Genomic DNA, 22520 nt, shown 5'->3' with positions numbered 1-22520 from the left:
GAAAACATTGAATCATTATAATTGTAGCTGTTGCTCGAGAATGTTGGGATTTTGCCAGGGGGGCAAAAATTTTTTCGGGGGGGGGGGGGGGGCGAGGCCCCCCCTGGCCCCCGGCTGGCTACGGGCCTGAGGTTATGTCACTTTGCTGTTGTCTGATGTGTTGCATCTGTAATCGCAGAGCTAGCCTACTGCACGTTGTCGCAATGTGTGCAAAATAAAACTTGATTATCATTATTACTTCAAATTTTTTGACGTTGCATGTGAATTGTTGTGCAAAGATGAAAATGTTCTTATAATAAAAGTGATGTCACCGTCCAACGATGTTCTCTTGCACTACTTAAGCTTACATTTGTAGTCTTTTTCATGCACGTGTTTTTTCTTCTTTTATTCATAACCCCACATGCAATGCCGGTCTTTGGGGTGTGCGGACTGTGCGATCGCATAGGGCCCGAAAATTAGGGGCCACGATTTACTCAGAAACTACATTAATTTTTGTCATTTCCAATAGAAAAAAAATTAATTGTATTCGCAAGCAAGTACTGGTATCCTTAAATTAAATTAAAATCCTTAAAGCCAATTGCAGCTTTGGGGTGAGGCAAATACTGAGGTTGTCGCCTAAGACCCACTTTATAAGTTTACGTGCTTTTGGGCCACCCACGACATTTTGTAACATTAGGTATTTCTAGGCATATTATATATAGGCTATCTTGTTTCAAAGCTTCAGAATTTATATCATAGGTTACTTTTTTATAACAATATCCCACAAAACAATATGCACACATTTCTTAGAAGTTGAGCATTGTGTTTTTAATGTATTTTTATTCATGCTTTCTATGCATAACCTATTTATGCAACTAAAAAGTAAACTGATTTTCGTAAAACAAATTGGATCATTGTCATTGGAACCCGCCAAGCATATTCGCATAGGGCCCGAAATACCCTAAGATCGGCACTGCCCACATGGATGTGTGACATAGGCCTGCATCCCTGGCCTGCATGCATATTTAAAGCAAAAAAAATAAATTGTTGCATGGCCACCTAAAGATACGGCCTGATTTGTCACATTTTGCAGAAATTTCCAGGTTTTTCTAACTTTGGGCAAACGTTTAAATAATTTTTTCTAAAAATTAGATTTTTACGCTTTCTTTTATCTTTTCCCCAGATGACACAATAGGTTTTAACATCCTCACATGTTGAAAAACAAAGAAAATTTGATTTCGAAGATTTTCGGCAGACTGTTAATTTTTCAATAACAGTTTGATTTTGCGTTTTTTAACTTACTTTTTCTCATTTGCTACTGCTTGTTCAAGGCAACAAAAAGTTTTATGTCATTAGGAAACCGCAAAAAGTAAAAGCATCTAAAAAAATGTCAGTCAAACACTAGCAGTAGCTGTAATCAAAATCTGCAAAATGTGACAAATCAGGTCGCATCTCCAGGTGGCCATGATTGTTGTTATTATTCATCCCCAATACCGATACCCGATACCCACAGCACTAGCTTGTCCCTACCGAGACAGCTATGGGTTCATTATTAGGTATTATTTTGTTACATTTGGTACGTAAGTCGGACTTATCCTCTCAAACCATGCACCAAAGAGGAGTCGCACCTTCTCCTTCGTGTAAGTGTGAAGTTGAGGAACAGAAGGCAGACCACATCACAATTGATAGCTCTCCTACGTCTATTAAATGGATCAGAAAGTCTGCGTGCCTTGGACGAAGAGAATAAAAGTTGGCTGCTCTCTTATAGCTTTCAGCGTAGTCCGGAAAACATCGCTACATATCCAACTCAAACAATAATATCTTGTTAGTACTGTAGGCTAATTAAAAATTGTTGCTAAACATTTATTGAAACCAATCGGATTTATGCAAAACAATCAAGAAGTAGCTTGTAAGGATTTAGTCCGTTTATACATCGTACAAATAAGCATTTTTTGTATAAGAATCTTCATCTTTCATTCCCTGAAAAAAAAAACATAGGCTTACAAAGTTAGTAGCTCAATTCACAAATACTACATAATAATACTAAATTTTACTTTTTCTTTAATTTAGTTAGTAAACTATAGCCCATAGTTCATCATGAATGGAGCTTCGAATCGATCTATATTTTCGTGAGGTGATCATACTCATAGTCTACTGTAGCCTACTGTATATGGCACTGGCAGTGACAAATTAGCAATTATTGTAGGCTAACTGCGGTAAATGTGGGCTACGCTCCTATGTAGGTTAATCGGCTACTAATACTACCGATTGTTATTTTATGAAAATTACGCTAAACGCTAACCTGTAGTATAGGCTAGGTTGTGACATGCACAGTAGACCAAGCTGTGCGATAATAGTTTACACTCGGGTGACAACGCGTCGTTACAAGTCCGCCTCGATATCTCAGTAGTTCAGCGCCCGGTTTATCGGATCGCCAAGATCAAGCGTTGCTGATTCGACCAGGGCCTCATTAAGGCTCACGGGGACCCGAGGCACAGCTAAGTTTGGGGCCCCTATTGGCAATCACTTTCGATGCAGAGCAGCTGTGCTTAACTGAAGCCTAGCATAGCAAGTAACTTTCCAAGTAGCAAATGTGCCCAAGACCATGCAAGCATTAATAATTATAGGCTACCTTAATATAAGTTAATAATAATTATGCCTCGGTGGGCATCTCAGTGTACGTCTTGTTGTTTGGTTCACAATTTAAATGTTCGTTTAAATTAAATGTTCGTTAAATTGTTCGCAATCTTTCACAATTTAAAATGGTTACTCAAAAATAACTGTGCACACACTGGCACAACAACTTTCACTACCTACGCCTACGGTACTAATGTAAAAAAAAATTGGGGGCCCACACAACTAAGGGGGGTGAGGCCTGTGCCTCGTGTTCCCCATGGTTAATCCGGCCCTGGATTTGACTCTCTGCGCCTAAGCAACGCTTTTCAGGACTGCTCTCCATTCAGTGGCACATAGTGGATGGAATAGCTCACAGACAACAACAAGAGGAAATTTCACTCTGCCAATCTCGGTAAACGGCCCTGTGTCAATAGGCCTAGTCAGTCCGAGGAGAAAACCAACCAACCAATTTTAACTTAAGGCTACTCACCAAATATGCTACCCAATACACAATGTTAAAACCAAGAAATACAATTGGAAAAACAACTCTTGAAATATAGTCCATAGCTTGTGCTTTTTTCTTGTACTTTTCGGCTTGTCTAATTTTATCATCTTCTATTCTCTGCTCAGAAAAACATCAAACATAATTTTAAAGAAAGTAGGCATTTGAAAATGTTAAGTTATAGATTTATCATATAGGCTACGTTTGTTCAAAACAGAGCGAAATTGTAAAGCAGTACACAAACGAATCTGGTTTTAATACATGATTAATCTATCAATGGATGAGAAATGATTGCTTCTTGCTGAACACGTGCCTGGCATCAAGTCGAGGTCCCGGTGTCAAATGCTTTACAGCCAATTAAACCAACCCACTGGTTTAAGTGATCTATCAACCTTTGTTGCACCATAGCCAGCAACAAGACGGTTCCAACGGTAATGGGCCAAATATCATTTAACCTACTTACGTTTGAAGGTAAGTCGACGTTCCAGCAATAGAACGAATCTTCTTCGTTATCTCGAAACAAGGGAGAAATGTAAGAATGGTCATCAAGCTTTTGTTTTTGTTTTTTTCCAGTTAGGTGTTGGGCGATCGCTGTCTTTATGTAAAATAACATCCATTAAACAATGAATGTTATTAATATTAGTAGTCTCCGCTTATTAAGTCCACGGTTAATAAGCTTACCCGCCAATTTAGTCCGGTTCCGAGATGGGCTTAATAAACGGGGACTACTGTAATACAAAAAGTGCTCAATGCCAAGCAACAAAGCCAAGCAGAGCGAATTACATCAAACGCAGTTACTAGTCTTTCAGTATCTTAATCTGTCAGATGTTATTCAAATTGAACTTTGAATTATTTGAATGAGAACCTTCCGATGATCCCAACTAAGGGTAAAACATCCTGTAAAGGTTTTTGGAAACTCGTAATTGCATTTGATGTATTGTAGAATAACGATATTGCTGCATCATAAGTTATTATTCATCAACTGAGTTCCGCAAAGAACTGACATAGGCTACTGGAAACTTCTTTCTGACCCTATCTTCCTGACAAACATTGATTGATTTATCACTGCAAAATTTTGGCATTATTGTTACAGTAATAATGTGTTTAGCGGTGGCGATATACAATAGATGGGATTGCAGTGATCCAGTGTCGATTTAAAATACTGTTTTGTCATCTCCAACTAGACAACAACAAAAAAAACAACCAAGACCAATAGAGAGAATTGAAGAGTCTTCATTGAAGACTAATAGCTTGATTCAGTTTTGGTCGATTTTGCTCACTTACTTTTTGTCGGGTAAACCACAGCAGGTGTCTTTTCAACAACTGCTTTTGTTGACGCCAGAGAAAGTTTACTGCAGCAAATTCCAATAATGCAGCGAAAACAAATATGAGACACACTGCCATCCATACATCTATTCCTTTTATGTATGAAACCTGCAAAAGTAAAGCCAACAAAAGTGGATTTAAGTTTGTCAGTGCTAGCCCACAGCCTCCACAAAAGCAAAGTGAATAGCCTCAACTTTTGTACAACAATTAAAAAAACACAATCATGCAAAAATATAGAATTGCAGTTTCATTATTGGTGACATGTATGATGGATTGATGGTACAAATCTTACTGTGGTGCCAAATGAAGTATTATTACTGTATTGGCCACTAATTAAGAAAAAACACTTTAACTTGATATTATGATGCCACGGCCACGACAGCATAGATATCCTAGGCAATTTTATCTACCAATATTGAAGGGTTGATCAATGCTGAGGCAATGAGGCATGTTTAAGAAGTTCGGTTTTAGCATGCTGCTCTAGGCTATTACAAGGAACCCTTTCCCAAATGCGTCAGTTTCTTTTTTTACTGAGTAGTTGAGCTATCAAACTTTGAGTTCAGTTTAAAGTGTTTTTAAAGAGCACCTAGATGCAGGTTGAATCAAATTTTGTATCTTAAGAATTTTCATTTTTTTTACTTTTATTTAAAATCATGCTTTGTGGCAAAACGGAGTATTGCTGATGGGGCAAAGAGGAACGCCGTTCCGCTATGCCGCGCGTGGTTTTAGTGTAGTTAACGCTAGTTTCAATAAATAGCATACACTCGAATCAAATTAAGCAAAGTTATTTTGATATTTTTAACAAAAATTACTAAGTTAGATGACGTCATCTATCTATGTGTTACTGATATACTCATTGATACATTGTAGAAAAAAACATGCTTTTATGTTATCAGCGAAAAACTGCAAATGCTACGTGATTAGTAAATGAATTGCAAGTTGCTATATAAGGTATAAAAATACAACATTTCATTTCTCAAGCAACCGAAGTTTATCACATACGAGGAACATACAGCATTTTATTTTAAAACTGTGCTGTAAAATTAGTCATATAAAAACAAGAACTATGAGATGATGTATGGAGATACTAGACTTGGAGTGTAACGATTGTCACTTTAAACAACGTCCGTGACATTCATACAGCGAAAGTTATACCGGATTTTGAAAAATTGTTCTGCTTTGCCCCATTTCCCCCACCTACAAATCTCGGCTATACAGTAGCATATACTGTATGTAGGCCAACAAGAGTTAAAAAATATTCTTATTCAAGAAACTATAGGCCCAAATGGAACACAATTAAGCTCTGAGTATTCATTGTTTTCCAAGTAAGTAGCTTACCTTTGGTAGGGATGAACGAGCACCTGAGCTTTGTGTCGTCATGGTCAAAACTGTGGTGATTCCTAAAGCTGTGCGCGCCGGTGCAGCATCAATACTGATCCAAAATGAAACCCATGATAAAATTACAATGAGAGTGGATGGAATGTAAGTCTGAATCAAGTAGTAACCCATTTGCCTCTTTAGTATAAAAATCACTTTTATACACGTGAACGAACCTACAAAACAAAACAGATTAAGGTTGGACTTGTAAAGTTTAAGACACCGAAGTCGCCCTCCGCCTATCCAGGTATGAAACCAATTTACTCTTTGAAAACGTGACAAGTTAAGAGCAAAATGGTTGGAACACCTGGTTAGGTTGATCAAAAATTAAAGAGCCTAAAATGTAGATACCGTAGGCCTACTAAACTCATGTTCAGCAAACAACTGTTTCGAAAACTACACTGTTTTCATCTTCAGTAAGCTACTATAAATGTAAGCAATCCCTGTCCCCTGATGCCGTATAGCTTTAAATTAAATTACGGCTGGCGTCACAAGTCTTTGATAATTCTGGTTTCATTTACATGAATATGCTTTGCTAAGCTTGGTGCTTCGCATTGAGCACTCTTTTTGTGGTAATAATTCCATTTATCGTAGAACATTGTGTGCTTTGTAAAACGCTGAGAGCATCGCAAATCAGCAATTTCTAATTACAAATGCACACTGTTATTATTAACATAGGCTATATGTGGGTGCATTTTGCGATGCGATTTGTTATAGTGTTAGCATTTTTATTTTTCTGCTACTCTGGAACGTGTTTTTTATGTAAAAATTTCATAATTTTGTAAATGGTGGCTTTCTTGTAAGCTCAGATTAGCCCATCATCATCATCGGCCAGGCCTCAATAAGGCGTTGGCTACCGTGATTTTCCACAACGATTGATCGTCCATTGTTCTTGTTAAATTTAAAAAATCCTGGTTTGTTTATGTTCAAAGATTCTTAAAAATTTCCAAACGTGGACGCCCCCGGTGCCTCTGACCAGGAAACCGCCCCATTATTACCGAGTGCTCAATTCCGCGCTTACGATAGACGTGCTCTATGAATGTCATTTATAACAGTTCTAATATGGACTCCAGGGGTAAACTCAGTACGTCTCTACACTTTTTCATAGGTGATTTTATCAATCCAGTTAATTCTCATCATTCTCCGAATGAACCAAATTTCAGCACTGTTAATCTTTTTTTCTGTTTGGGGACATATAGTTCAGGATTCACAGCCATATAATAAAATTGACCAAACGTACATCCTTAAAATTCTTATTCTAGTGTTCAAAGAGATTTGATTTCAGTATTTTGGCCATTTTGATGAAAGTTTGTTTGGATTGCGCAATTCTTGATTTGCACAATCAAGAGCAATGTGCAATCAGGCCTATAAGTGCCACAAAATTAAGTTTTAGTTAGAAGATAACCTACGAAACCGTTTTCACCTGTCTCATATACTTTAGTACAAGACTCCAACTTATGGCCGAGCATTTGAAATTGGGGGAGTGTGAGGTGACGAGGCAACTCTACAGCATCTTTGTCTTGCCATTGAAAAGCTAAATCTCTCATGTCGTATCCAACTAAACAGAAAGTAATATTTAAACCTTGAACGTGTATACACAACGGAGGTATCCACTACCCATATAATAGAACAAGTTATTTTGAAAACCATGGCTTTCATCCAAGCGTTCAATTGAAGCATTAGGCCATGCCAATGTTGTTCATGGCAGAGAGCGTTTGTGAGAATCGACCAGCTTCAGAGTGATCTGATGCGATATCGGTATAGGAACAAGAAGTTTAATAACTTCAACCAAGAGTTTTCAATGATTTTATATTTTAAAATCGTAATATTTTGATATAATTTTTGTGCTGCAACCTCTTTATACATCAAAATTTAATTTGAAACTAGTAGTTGGAAACTCTGAACTAATTTCTTCAGACATGTCAATGGTTTAGACAATACAGACAATCCAATGGTTCACTGAAAATTTATATCCAATTCCTTATGTGCGTCAAAGGGTTAAAGCTTAAACTTAACTCCATACACGAAAACAAGAAGCAATTTGAAACACTTGGGAAATCGAATCACAGAAAGATATTGCAAACTAGTGATACGGAACTCATAAGTCAGCACAATTTTAAAAAAAAATGCAGTTTTCGTATTTAACCTAAAACACAGCAGTCTACTGTTGATGCAGTAGCATATGTAGGCTATATCGACATTGTACAGTATTTCATGACTAAAGCCGAAAATAGTGATAGCCTACGTGTGTGCATCAAAAACCTTTACTTTGTAAAAATCAAAGCTCAATTTATGTTCAGTTTTACATTGAAAATAACAAAAAGATTAATCCAATGTCTAGAGAAGAACACATCAAGTTGATGTAGCCCACGATGATTCAAAATCAAAAAAATAGTAAGAAACGCATATAGGTCAATTATAAATCAAAAATGCAGGGCTAAAAGTCGGACAAAAATAATTGATTGCGACCGTAAGTGCCTAATATAGCCTACATTTCTAAAAGATTGATTTCTGTCCTCAAAAAAAAAAAATTTTTTTTCCGTCCGGACTCCACAGCCCTGCAAATTTAAGATGGCCAACATTGTGATCGAGGAATCGTTATGGTATTTATAGAATTTCACACAAAAGTTCATGATATAAGCAACGTACAGCTTTCCAGCTCCATACTGCAGGTTTGAATATCCATAGGAAACGTCAATAGGTCCATCCCACAAGCTAATGTGAGACTCAATCGAATACTGGACCGAATATCGCCGTTTTTGAACACTCGAAGTAACTTGTTTTCTGTTGTTACCTAAAATGAATGAAGTACTTTCAGTTGCTAGATCTGATGACAAAGATGGAGGCATCATCGTGTCTAAACCACACTTCCCGTCATCTCATAAATGATCTCTTATCATATTTCCCGATTTTTTGTTTCCGTTGTCAGCAATATTAATGCTATACGGTATGAAACTTTGTCGCAGTAAGCTATAGCCTACATTGTAAAGTTTGCAAGCAAGTGTGAAAGTTTTTCAACTACGATATTGATCCTGAAATGTTCTTCTAAAAAATATGTACGTAGCATAAATAAACAAGTAAAAAACTTTCGAACGCTTTCATCACTTCGTTGTGTTTTCATCAAGAATACCAATTTGTCGGGCTATTTTGTTTGTTTGTTTGTTTATCTTTATCCTGCATTGCGGGAAAGCGGACTTGAGCGCTATGCATCGGTGTACGCCTTCCGACATACACCTGACCCACGCTGCAGCCGACGGCAATGTCTGTTTTCCGGTTGTCTACTTTACTTGTGACTTAAATTTGGTACTACCCATAACTCAAAATCGATCACTAGGTAGAGGCAATTATCGTTAAGTTTCTTGCCCAGAGAAACTACAGCAAGTGCGGGTGGCTGGAGTCGAACATGCAGGCTCTCGACTGCGAGCCCAACGCGCTAACCACTCGGCCACGGCTGCCGACTATTCTTGATAGAACATAACGATAAGTTCAAAGCGTTGAAAGTTTTTTATTTTTATGTAACTTATGTTTATTTATTTGGGTCAACAAAAAATAAAATAACAAATATTGTAAACCCATTAACGTTACTAAATTTGATATCTCTAAGGTAGGCTACTCTCTACCAAAGCTCTTCTCATGAAAGTTTACAAACTGAGAACTCTTGGAAAGTTTTTCAAAATGTATATATTCTCTAACATACCTATATACCATAGGATTATATGCTACATAAGCTTTGACATAATGCGTTTAGCTTTAAACTTGGATTTTAACATTTTTTTTTCGATAAAATGATGCACTGTAGCCTACTTCGCGGCTTTATTCTCCTCAACATCCAAACGCACACATTTCAATACAAAATTCATTTTAGGAATAATGCAACTTTTTAATACTTTTGTACCAATTATGATCAAAAACCATAACCTTGTGAAAACTGGCTTGTTTCTCATTGGCAAAGAATATATCCGGTGTCCAAATGCAATCCAGCATTGAAGGATGAACTGCTATAGCATCCTCATCGTAACCTGAGAAGGCTAACCGGGGATCATTCCAACGAGATCTCAAAAAGATGTTTACTCGATAATCCTTCAAGAGATTGCATTAATTTTTAGAACAAACCTGTTGGTAATTTTGAACATATATTTTCCAATTAGGCTACTGATAAACATTTAAAAGTACAGAAATTAGTTAATTACTAAAGAGTGTGGTTATAGTTTGAATAAACTTGTTCATATAAATTAAGATTAAGATTCTAGTTCAATAAATAATTTTAAAAAGTTGACAATATGTCGGAAAAATTATGTTAGCATGGAGGCTGTAAAGTAAACTAAACGGAGCAGCTTTAGTTTTCAAATTTTCAATTTATTAGTTTGTTCACCATAGCCTATAGCAGTGGTTCCCAACTCGTTTTTAAGGCGACCCATTTAAAAAAAAAATTCAGTTCGGTAAAATCTTGCGACCCAAGCAAATTGTCGTAATATTTTAAAAGCCATACAAGATTGTGTTGCAAACAAACAGCACTACAAAAGCAGTAACTTTTTCCGAAAATAATATGTTTATCAAATCACTAATGAGATAATAGCTGTGCTGGCTTGCTGTCAGTGAGTTTTTGAAATCGAGGCGTTATTTTGCTTAGGCATAGCCGCATGTCGGCTTTAACTTCCAGCCGGTTTCGCTGTTCAGTTTTCAATACACACATGGCGCTAAATCCAATCTTACAAAGCCAAGTTGTTGCAAATGGAATCTGATTTTGAATCCCTAATTGTGAAACTGTGGGATACACTTTGTACATGGAAGCCCAAAAGTGGATGTTTGCAGAATTTTTGGGGTATTTGTCTTTGAAGGACGCAAAAGAAATACGGTTTGCTACTTCTGTCGTTATGTCCATAAACTGTTCTGCAACATGGATGGAAAGTTGAGGCAGATCTTTTCCAACAAATGGATCAATTATCCAATCACTTTGGTTATTAAGTGTAAGAAATTCTCCATAGTAGTGCACAAACTTTTTGGCAAACTGTTCCAGGTATATTGCGTTAGCTGAGGAAATATATCGTACTCATCTCTGGTGACATAACTTTTCCAGAATATAAGTTTTTGTGGTAAGCAGAAACTTTTGCGTCGCGATCAATCACCGTAAAACCATTGCCTTGCATAGATAAATTTAGAGAATTCAGAGAGTCAAATATATCGGCAAGGTAAGCAACTTTTGCCTTGAAATCTTCTTGCAAAAACTTCTCGGCTAATCTCACAAGTTCTGTCGCCTCAGGAAGGTAGCAATCTCCTCTCGCAAATTACAAACTCGCTTCAGGACACGACCTCGTGACAACTATCGCACTTCTGTGTGCAACAGCAATGCTTGATAATAATCAGAATCCACAAAGACGAAAACAAATGCCGATTTAGTGGACTTGTTTTGATGAAGTTTACACACTTCACATCATTCAACACTTCGTGCCGCTCTTGAGACAGCTTTTTTGCAGCAAGGCCTCTCTGTGGAGAAAGCAATAAGTCCATACAGCACTTGGAGCTTTGTCTTTGATGCGTTTTACCACACCAGACTATGCGTGGTCCAACGTGTGGAAAACTTTGTCATAGTTTGTCCGACATAGCGTTCGTGACATATAGTGCACGTTACAATATATATCCCGTAACTTTGTCAAGTTAATTTATGTTTGAGACTGAAATTTTTGTTGGTTTTACATTTAATAATAATAATAACAATAATAAAAGCGAAAATTGTTAAAACTTCTTGCACTACGATCATGCTACAAAGCTTTCCGATGTCTCGACATGAAACGCTTCATGACTTGTGTTTATATTTTCCAGTTTTGTGATCGATCTCATCACGTTTTAAATTTTTTTTATTGTTAATTTTTTCGCCCAAGATACAATATGCCTGAAAAACAAGCGACCCAAAAAAATTATCAGGCGACCCAACTTTGGGTCGCGACCCATGAGTTGGGAACCACTGGCCTATAGGCTACATAACTTGTTAATACTTAACAGTAACAAAAACATGCGTTGTGCCGCTGCAATCCAAGCAGAAGTAAACACCCATGCAGAATGAATAAGATCAAGTTAGCTTTGATTCATTCAGCATTTATTGCAACTCGCATTTGGTTGGAAATTAACTTAACAATTAAATTGAATTGAAATCAAATTTGAATTAACAAAATTGAATCAAATTTGTTATGAGAGAAGTGACAATGCTGATTTCAAAATCTTTAACTTGCTTTTAAAACGACTTTTAAAACTTTTCTTTATCTAATGTGTTACGAATACAGAAACAAGATGCGAACTTGCCACTTACAAAAATGCAGGATATGTCACTCATACGTTTCTTTCTATGAATCATTAGAAGCATTGGCATAAAGAGCTTGATTTGTTACGCCGGCAGTCGGTATAACTTCCTTATAACCTTATGGAAAAAACTTGTCATAAAAACTACATCCACACTGTCACACAATGTAATAATAGTTAAGTGAGTACAGTGCCAAAAACATGACAAACAAACCACCACGTGTGTTTTGATGCTGTTTATACGTTTAAACATTATGTCAAAACAGAGACTTATTTTTAACAGGACTATGTCCTTTTCCAACTTTTGAGCGAATAATACTAAAATCATTGTCAAGCACAGTTTCGATGTTCATAGAACAAACTATGTCCTTGGGTTTTCATTTACTTTTTTTTTTATGTTTTGTTTTTCACTTTATTGTCGTGCTATGTGGATTAAGGCGTGCTAGAGAAAAAATGAAACTCTATGGTCATATCTCTTGTCACAACAACGACCAAGAACGATACGATCTTTGTTTCAAAAGCATTTTATTGCTGGCAGTGGCGGATCCAGAGGGGGGGCGATAAACACAGAAATTTACCCCCTTCTAAAACACAGAAAAGTAACTTTATTCACAGTGCATTTTCAAGGTCAGAGTAATGTAGAGCTACACATCATTGTGTTTTGTTGAAATTACCCCCTACCCCCTTAAGGCTACTTGCTGAATCCGCCCCTGATTGCTGGAGGTAAAGCACCGACAACCACCCAAAATAACCTGCACGTAAAATAAACCTCTTCGGATTGAGATATCTGTCAATCGTCTGCAGACGTTGAATCAATATAAAAATGAAGATTTTTGCTATTTGGGTACACATTGAAATCGTGACAGCAAATACATTGATCTTACCATGGACGTTTCTGCAATGTGCCAGAAACTGTTTATGAATACGTTCACAGATACATTCACCGAAGGTCCTGGATTTGATAACAGCGTTTGACAAAATAGACAGAAGTTGTTTTTAAAATTTGTTCGATTTATACAATTGTATTAAAGAATTCCACACCAATGCCCAATAAATAATTTAATAGATATCTCCACATCGTAAAGGAAATTGTTTTAAGCATTTCAATCAATTGTAATAAAACAAAGATACAAAAAGCAAGATCACATCTAAGTTACCGTAATTTAAGAAGAGATCAATTGTCCTGATTGATGAAACAACGCTCAGCTTATAATGACCTTGTGTGTGAATATAATGCGCATAAGACGACACTTTTACGTTTTAGCTGAGTCAGTTAATGGAGTCAGACTATATCTTCTAAACACTTTTTTATTACTGTAATTAATGTCTGTCTGTCTGTAATTGATTTCTCTTTAATGTCTGTCGGTATTGTAACTATAGGAGTGATTCGACCATTGCGCCATTGATTCAAAGCTTTTACGAGAAAGCTGCCAGGAACAACATAACTTGAAATAACATAACTTTCTCTTCTGTGTCGTTGGCCTATACTGTGTCCGATGTTATTAGGACCAAGGAGAAATAATGGAGGTTCACCTAGTTATAAACCCAAAGTTTGAGCACAAAAGTCTTTGGCCAGAAGAAAAAAAAACGCATTCCTGAAAGACATGACCATAATATAATTTAATTTTCTATAATGGATTTTGTAGCAAAGTAAGTTAAAGCCGAGCATACAAGCAAATGCAACATCAACACATAAAGTTTAAAGTGCTACAAAACAAGAAAAAAAAACATCTAGAGTTGAAATCACTGATCGTTTCATGGTGCCGTCTTTAAGACTCATCCAATCATCGATCTGTATTTTTTTATTGTCAAGTCCGCAATTCGAAGCTGCGTGCCAACACTGTTGTTTACTGCATTTCACATTGGAACAGCCAAGGCATGCATTTGCATGTCTGTAGTACCGGTAGACTGCTCGTGTAGTTTTATCTTACCATTGTTTCAGCGGTTATTGCAAACATTGAATTTATGAACAAAGCGACGGATATATTCACAGGAGATCCTTGCAGAAAAAAATATACAACTTCGTGATCAAATATTGACTTATACATAAAATAATATCTTGCTTTCGTCTGGTGACTGCAAAGTAGGATATCACAAGATGTTGAGAAGGATAACCAGCTTTCTTTCCGACGTTTCGTCAGTCAGCACAACTGACTTTATCAAGAAGGCTGAAAGGAAACGTTGGAAGTAAAGCTGGCTATCATTCTCAACATCTTGTGGTAGCTTGGTTTGCAGTCACCAAACAAAAGTAAGATATTATTTTATAGTTTAATGCCTGGTGAACAGTTATTGTGTAATTGACTTATATGTTAAACTTAAAATTTTAACCTTACAATCCGTTTCGAAACTTGTAAAACAAGTGACAGGTTATAACAGAATCATCAATTGTTTTATATTTATTTGTTACACTGACACACAATTTACTGCTTTAAATCATTTTTGCTGCATTAGCAACGCAGTTATGGTGACAAAAAGTGACTATAGTATAGAATAAATATATAATTTGTATGTTACCTTTGTAATTCGGCCGAACACGTTTGTCATACCCAATGAACAAACTATCCAGGAAATCTGTGGCGGCTTTGTTACTGGTTGTTCTCGACTGGTAGTCAATAGTTACCTGAAGAGACCACACTTGTTATTTCTAGGTTTTACATCGAATCAGCGTAAAGCAAAAGCAAATTAAATGCTATTCCAAATGCAAGTTTTGTCAATTACGCAATTGCTGAAATCAACCGCAGGCGTGCCAATGTCAGAAGCTTGAGATGGTTCAGTACCTGGGGTGACAGCTTAATGAAAACTGGCAGTATTTTAAACAAACTGAATAATAAATAAGTAAAAAACTACTGATAACAATTTAATGTGAAAACATTTAAATGTTTTATGCCACACACCATTCAGAAACAGATAGTTGCAGCTATTCAATTATTTATGACATTAAAACTTGTGCTTGACTGCAGACGTTCAGTGATAAGCGGATTTAGCAATCGTTCCGAAACATTGATTTCATATCAATGACACAAAAGCACTTTTGGACAGTTTTACGTGATGTCGGATTATGCAAGCAATCGAAATAAAAACTCACAAAATTCAATTAGCCTACATGAAAAACATTCATTTTTAATCCAAGTGAAAAAAGGTTAGTTGGACAGTTGAAGGTCTTCGTAATTCCATGTTTATAGCAGCTTTCAACATATCTATATATGGCAATAGCTCAAGACAACAGGTGATCTCGCTCGTTTTCTTGATAAGAGGCCTTGCACTGCAATTACAGTTCACTGCATGCAATGCCACAATTATCTGGCTTTGCATATGAATGAGGGCAATATAAAAACCACTTAAAAAGGCTGGTGTTTTAGTAGGCTACTTGGTACGACATTCGGTGGTGTACGGTCAGAAGATTTAAGCTTGTACTGTTGCACTCCATGCTGTTTAAATGCAAAAGACACTTGCAAGCAGTTAGGAGCAAACCACTTTGGCTATTTATTCTTGCAACCAGCATGCCAACTAAAGCTGTTCGAAACGATTTTTCTTTGGTCGAAATGAAAGAGAACAAAACTCTTTATAAGAAAATTAATTTAAAACAAGTAGGCCAAGGCCAGCAAAATCACCAACTTTGAGTATCACGATACTTTGTCAGTTTTGATATTTTTGTAAGTTGCCCTTATTTTTGAAACACAACACAGACCGAAATTGTTTGGTGTTCGAAATGATGCTAAACTTATCCTGCAATATACTGTAAAACATATTTCGTAACAAACACAAAGAAATTTGGATTGAAATCAAACGACATTATGGAGGTTTCGTGATTGAATTGAGAAAAATTTCCAAATACGTTTCTTTCAAATAACATGATTACAATGCAATAGTCATACATTTTCAGAATCCTTAAACGGTTGTTGACCCAGCTGTGAGTTTGCTGAACTGCATAACGTCGTTGCGCGTTGACCACGTTTGGGTAGAGAACCGACATTGTAAGATATTTTTTGCTGGTGTCTCCTGTTGAAAACATTTTGATTACTTCAAAGCTTTTAAACAACAGTGGGGACTATCAAAGCAGACAATACGAAAAATCACTAGTTTCTTACAAAAGTGTGCTAGGGCTCTAGTGGTGGCGTGGTGTTCCACTTTTGAAATCACTGGTTTAGTTTGTAGTAGATTACCAATATGTATATACTTAAATAAAAGGGTTGTATTAGAAAGTTTTACCAATTTATGTATTACTAGAAAATGCATGTTTGCTAATTATTACTGTTCTTTTTTGATAAAATTACAGAAGAAAATTGCGAGGGATAAGGAGTTTTGGAGAGGGTGAGTCACGAGATGACAGAGCGTCGGAGCCAACTAAACGGTTGAAATAAATTAACTCCGGATGTTGGAATCAATTGACAAAGGATCAATTTAACTTTAAAAGTTGCAACTTGCTACAATCTGCATGTAATTACTGAAAGATGTCAAGTACGACAAGTCGCAACTTCATAAGGTCCAGATAAAATTGTCTATTGCATCATCCTCGATATCATTTAAAAAAGAACCTGAACCGTGTAAAAATGCCCATAGTTGCACTGAACGAGTTTGATATTGCTGCTTTAACCGATTTATTCAAAAGAATTTATCATACGCTACAGTAATTAATCATTACTTAAGTAAGTAATCTTACGATTTTTCATTTTATGTATATTGCGGATTTAATTTCTGATGAGGACACAAGTAGGCTACGTGTCGAAAACGTTTGAGTTTATTTTGATTATGTTATATTTTTGTGTGTAAAAAAAGTATGTTAAACCTGCTAAGGTTACTCTGTTTTATTTCTCTATAGTAATTAATCAGATCTGCAATAAAGATATGCATCACTTGATAGCTATTTAAAAACACGAGATGTTGCAACAGCTGCAAAGAACTTCTTTCACTATGGCGTTATCGCCTACTTGATGGGAGAAATGGACAAACCACAGCTCAGACCCTTGGCACATTAAGCAACAAGTCACTGCACCGCCTGGCGTTTGGTGCGTGGGCTTCGTTTTAAAGTTTGGCTCATCTTGCATGTCAAATGACATTACTCCAACAGAGAATACGATTTTTACAGTTCAGAATCCAAATATCCAAATCAAAACTAATTTTCTTTTAAAATCTAAAGGTTTCAATATGATTGTTTCTTTTTTATTCGAAAACTGCGAAATGGTGATTGACGTTTTTTACGTTTGAAAATGTCGACTCATTGTAAATGTAACACCAAGCTACAAACCGACGACTATCGTTGTTTTTACAATTTGCGCTCTACATGTTATTCCTTTCACGTCAATAGATGGTTAACTTTTGTAAATTTCCGTGCTGAACATGAACCCAGACAGCAAATAAGTCGTTTTTTTACATTGATTCAACGTCTGCATACGTAACAAACGACATTACGATGGCTACAAGCTTAGTGTTTTTACAGTTTGTCGCGGATACCAAAAAGACCGATGAAACATCGAAGAAAGCTACAATTTGTAGGCTAACATTCCAATCGAAATTTGGTGACGTCCATACTAATTCAATTATCTGAACGGATGTATGCAATTCAAGCCTATGCAACATTTCAAATAGTTCAAACAATGTCTTATATCCTGTAATTGCCTTGTTGCCAATGACGGATCTAGGATACTTCTTGGTTCTTGGTGTGATCCGTTAGCAATTTTTTTTGTTTATTTTTTTCCTATGAGAACAGGTGTTGTTCTGAAACTTTTAATTTATTTATTTCTGTTGAATGAACAATTTTCTTTGTGTGTCAAAATAAAATGCTGATAAATTCGGTTGTGTTACTTGATGTTATTAGTTTGCAGTGGGGCTACGAGCCTACGACAAAACGAACTCTCTACCGAAACTCTTGAACTGAGAAAATAAATAAAACAGTAGCAAAGACAACATTAGCAATAGTCTACTTTACAGTACAAGGCCAATTAGGAAAAAGAAAAGTTGCTACTTTTATTGCACACTTACTTTTTATAGTCAATGCGAAGTAACTACTGCAGGTAGACCTATAAAGAATACTGTAAAAACTTTTTTCCGAATTTCAACGTAAAGAAAGAACATAAAAATATTATCTCTTTCGTATTTTTTTCCTTATGTAGTTTACATATTAGGTAGGCGGACATACTCATTTGCATCCAAAGGTAAGAAGAATCCGCTGCACCAAACAAGAGCAATACATAGTGACCTGAATTTGAATTTCATTTTAACAAATCTCCTCTCCAACAGACATCACCAAAAGTTAAACTAGGCCTACTCTTCTTTTCTGAACAAATTCATTGGTTCGACTGTCGTGCTGACATGCATTCTTTTAGTTTGTAAATGCAAAACGAACGTGCAAAGAAGGCAAATAAAGCAGAAAAAGGGGAGATGCTCATCTGAATTAGTGTTGCCACATAAGATTTTTTCTCAATTTGCTGAAATTTCGAGAAAGTTTAAGATCACTGTAAACAAAAGTTTAAAGTTTAAATAATGTTCGAGCTCCGAATTACTGAAGCAAATATTTTTTGGTCACAAAGATATATTTTGGTGATCCATAGGTGATTACATTGAAAACAGTAAAAACACTGCTTCAAAATCAGGTAAAGACTTTTTTATATTGACATTTTTTTAGAGATCACGCTCAATTCGGTGAAACCGAAAAGTTGATACAAAACTGTTAGTGACAAGAAAATGCATTTGGTAAATTGCGCGGCAGCTGTGAAAATAATCATTCGGCAAGATCTGGCAAGTGGCAACACTACTTGGAAGTCTATCCCTTGTTCCTCCGTACTTGCACCAAAAGCGCAGTTCTGCTACTTTACATAGACCAGTGATTCTCCCCGGGGTTCGCCAAGTGTTTTGGTGATAGAGCTTCGGTGAGTCTGCGAAAATGTCTGAACGTGCAACATGTAATTTAAAACGATTTGCTGTCATGTTGCAATTGAATTCTCTTTCAATAAGCTTGTGGTAAGATTACAAATCGTATTGCGATGTGACGTGGATGGTGGACTGCGCGTTATAATGATATTTATATCAAAATACAGCTGCATACACCTAATTTGCTTGTGAAGACAATTCATAACTTTGTCAGTTAACTCTGGCCATCCTCAGGAACTCACCTCACCATTATGCATCACTAGCGGTCGTGAACAGGACCGTTGAGAGGATATTTTGGGCACGGTACCAATGAGATTCTTGTGCTCTAAAACAAGATATATATAAGAAAAACCCTCTGTGTCCAAAAAAGACACTGTGGTTTCTTTGAGTTTCTAGGCATCTTGAAAACTTTCCGGACTCTAAAATTCTCCACGGTCCAAACGTACCCTCTGAACCACCCTGTCAATGCTAGTGGCAGCAGATGTAGGAGGGCATTTAAATATAAGAGGTAGAAATTTGTTCATGCACTTCTCAAAAATTGAACAACGTGCAATAATACTCAACTACATTAAGTTTAGCGCTAGATAAAAATTTTTCATTGTTAAATAATTGAAAGTGTAAAACATAATTGTGAAACAAACAACCATGATTGGGCTACAAAACGCCATAAAACAAAGCAATGTTTTTCATTTTTTCCAATGTTTTGCATTTTTTTCCAGCACTCTGTCTAGACCCTTACGTTTATTTTGTTTTTCAAACCTTCTGTTCTACGTTGTCTGTTCAAGGATTTGTCGGAACGATGGTGCTGTAGTATTATTTTCTACATCCGCTTTTGTCTTTCATCACAGTTCTCATACTGTAGGCCTACGTGTGGCAAGGTTTATGCATTTTTTATTTGGTGGTCATATCAAATGAAGATCTACTGACTAGAGCAATCAGTACCAAAACGGTGTGTGAAGCTAAACGCTTATCGAAGATTAACCTCCCAGCTAACAAAATCTGTTCTTTCTACATTGATTTAACGTCTGTAGACCTTGAATCAATGTAACAGAGACAGGTTTTGCTTGCTAGACAAGCTTGTACCAATGTATTCACGCGCAAATTCCCCCAAGGTCTCCAAACAAACAGGCATCATGATGGTGACTAAGACTAATAGTCTAAAGCTTACCCAGTGGACTATGGCTAAATTTAGAAAGTCCTCATTGCTTAACATCTCAGTTGCAGACAATGGCAATGAGAAACAACAATGCGCTTCATGTCTTGCTGTCTTAGGTATTGCGGCTAATAAGCTTAAAACCATCAAACGTTATGCGTTAGATGTGCAAGACAGGCAAGACACAACAACAGTCTACAACAGGACAGGGTTGAGCATAATAACACTATATTTTACATACTTATAATGCTCCACCCTGTTGTATTGTTTTGTCTTGCCTGTCTTTGGTACCGTACAAGAAAGCACACTCTCTCCCAAAACTAAAGATCTACAAGAAGTAGAAACACCCAGAGAATATGGCAGGAGTCAAAGTCAATTCAACTTCTGGAGGTGAAGCCGCCCAGACTCCCCATGATATTGTTGCATTCCTAACACTTGAAATCGTTTGTACATCGTTCGTTTTCATGTTTGCCTTTCGCGCCAACAAGCAAAAATTTTCCATTTTTGGGTCAGCTTTGGCTCTGATTTGTCGTTTTTGCTACCTTTACACAAAAATTTTGCTTTCAAAAGTGGGTGGGTAAGGCCACCCACTTTAAGAGTTAAGTGAGACTTCCCGTGACACAGTGACGCAACGAGTATTGAACGCGGGCCGGTAGAGTGAGACACCATTCCACTGACCGCAACGCTACTCAATACGCCATTTTCTGGGTGGGTAAGGCCCACCCAGAAAATAAAGTACGTGGGCACATGCCCACGAGGCCTACGTGGTTCCTCCATGCCTGCCTGAATGCTCACACTGCGAATCCAACATTCACGACGTTGAACACCTGGTCAAGGATTAGGCTATCCATTCACTAAAATCAGCGGACAAGGAGCAGTAGCCTACACGCATGTGACCATATTTTTAAACACTGGTTAAAGCGTCAAAGGTAGGCTACAGCATATGCGGTGTGCACACCATACGACTATAGGCCTATACCGGTACTACCAATTTTCTAGATAAACTAGTGAGAAACAGTGGAAATTTTACTGCAAGTGTAGTCGAATGATTTTAGTTGATTTTCATATTGAAAGAAGTTTTTTTTTTTTTTTTCATTAGCGATACGATGTAAAACTCTAAACTTAAAGAAATTCAAGTTCACACTGAGGAAAGTAGGCCAAATTCAGCTGAAGAGATATGATGCAACACATGATACACATTTGTTGCTTTTATCTTTGCTGGAAATTGTTTTTTGGGTGCCCATTTTTCGTAACTTATTGCTTCCCAGTGGCTCTGGCTTCGCGACCATTTCTGATTTCTGTCGGAGACTCTGAACAGGAGTGGATTTGGAGTCGTAAACTTTGGAATCAAAGTGGAGCAAGAGTACAGAAAACTTGAATCAGTAGGCTACATCTCTGGTTGTCGCGTCATATCACAAAGCTTAACACCTGGAGTATTGCTTGTAGATTGTAGGCTAGTGGTATCTCCAGGGTTGTAAAGGCGGATTCAAAGTCGTGGACTCGAAAGGATTTTGGCGTGTCTGGAGTCAGATTCGGTGAATTCTAAACAGAGGAGTTGTAGTCAGATATTTTTTGCTGACTCCACAGTCCCGATTATCTCACCAGAGCCACTATATAGAACCACTGTAGCCTATTATTATAGTGGCTCTGATTTCACTGCTTGTGTGTCGACATGAAATGCATTGTCAAGTAATTAAGTGGCAACTCTTTTGGGCAACACACCGTTGCCAGATTTAAACAAACTTTTCTTGAGTAACAGAGATGAACATAGACTTGATCTTTATCCTTGCACTGGGAAAGCTTTTTGCAGAGCTCAATTCTGGCTGTTTTGCATACTTAAAGAGGCTTTGAACCCCTGACGCAGATCCGGCACCGGTATTGACAGAGTGAAGTTTCCTCTTGTTGTCAATTCAATTTTATTTTTCATTGCTGCCGCGAACATGTAGGCCTAGATTGTAGAGAGCGATAAGTGTGCACACGAATTTGGCACCAAAAAATGGAGAAGATGACAAAACCAAAATAGACATGCATCGATAAAACACTGTTTGAAAAACACTATCCTAAAAATACACAGCCACCAAACCTAGAAAAGAAAGAGAAAAAAGAAAACTTTTAATTCGTCTTTTGTAAAACTAGGCCTACAATCAACACTTACAAGGGCGATATACAACACACAAAAGAAATTAAAAAATTTAAGTGTTGTTGGCGGGGAAATAATCATTAATCAATCCACTTGGTGCCGCTAAATGGAGAATAGTCCTAAAATGCGTTGTTCAAGCGGGCACCCCGAGAGCCCCACCAGCGCCGCTTGGTGTTGATCAAGTCGAGTTCGTAACCATTGAGCTAACGTTAACCGGCGGTTGGATTTGGATTAAAATCTTGTCGGAATTGACGTTATCGACCGGA

The 22520-nt window shown here is 37.0% G+C and overlaps 1 protein-coding gene across 2 annotated transcripts; it reads right to left on the bottom strand.

Annotated features, from left to right (window-relative positions):
• Positions 1-1674: 1674 nt before the first annotated feature.
• Positions 1675-18363, bottom strand: LOC145779455 (glycine receptor subunit alphaZ1-like). 2 transcript variants are annotated; one of them, XM_082591050.1, is made up of 12 exons: positions 18231-18363; positions 15970-16093; positions 14609-14714; positions 14026-14093; positions 9719-9880; positions 8450-8594; positions 7224-7358; positions 5762-5976; positions 4382-4531; positions 3561-3692; positions 3086-3217; positions 1675-1959 (listed from the first exon to the last, which is right to left on the bottom strand). In XM_082591050.1, the coding sequence occupies exons 1-12, from the start codon at positions 18305-18307 to the stop codon at positions 1906-1908; spliced, it is 1500 nt and encodes a 499-aa protein (XP_082447176.1). In that variant the 5' UTR covers positions 18308-18363; the 3' UTR covers positions 1675-1905. The 2 variants fall into 2 exon arrangements, with proteins under 2 accessions (XP_082447176.1, XP_082447175.1); XM_082591049.1 differs by lacking the exon at positions 14026-14093 and adding an exon at positions 12979-13046.
• Positions 18364-22520: the final 4157 nt, after the last annotated feature.

The sequence above is a fragment of the Aplidium turbinatum genome, chromosome 11 (genome assembly GCF_918807975.1).
Source record: "Aplidium turbinatum chromosome 11, kaAplTurb1.1, whole genome shotgun sequence".
Classification (NCBI taxonomy): domain Eukaryota; kingdom Metazoa; phylum Chordata; class Ascidiacea; order Aplousobranchia; family Polyclinidae; genus Aplidium; species Aplidium turbinatum.
Note: the sequence above shows the minus strand (reverse complement) of the source record. Positions and strands in the feature narration are given on the sequence as shown.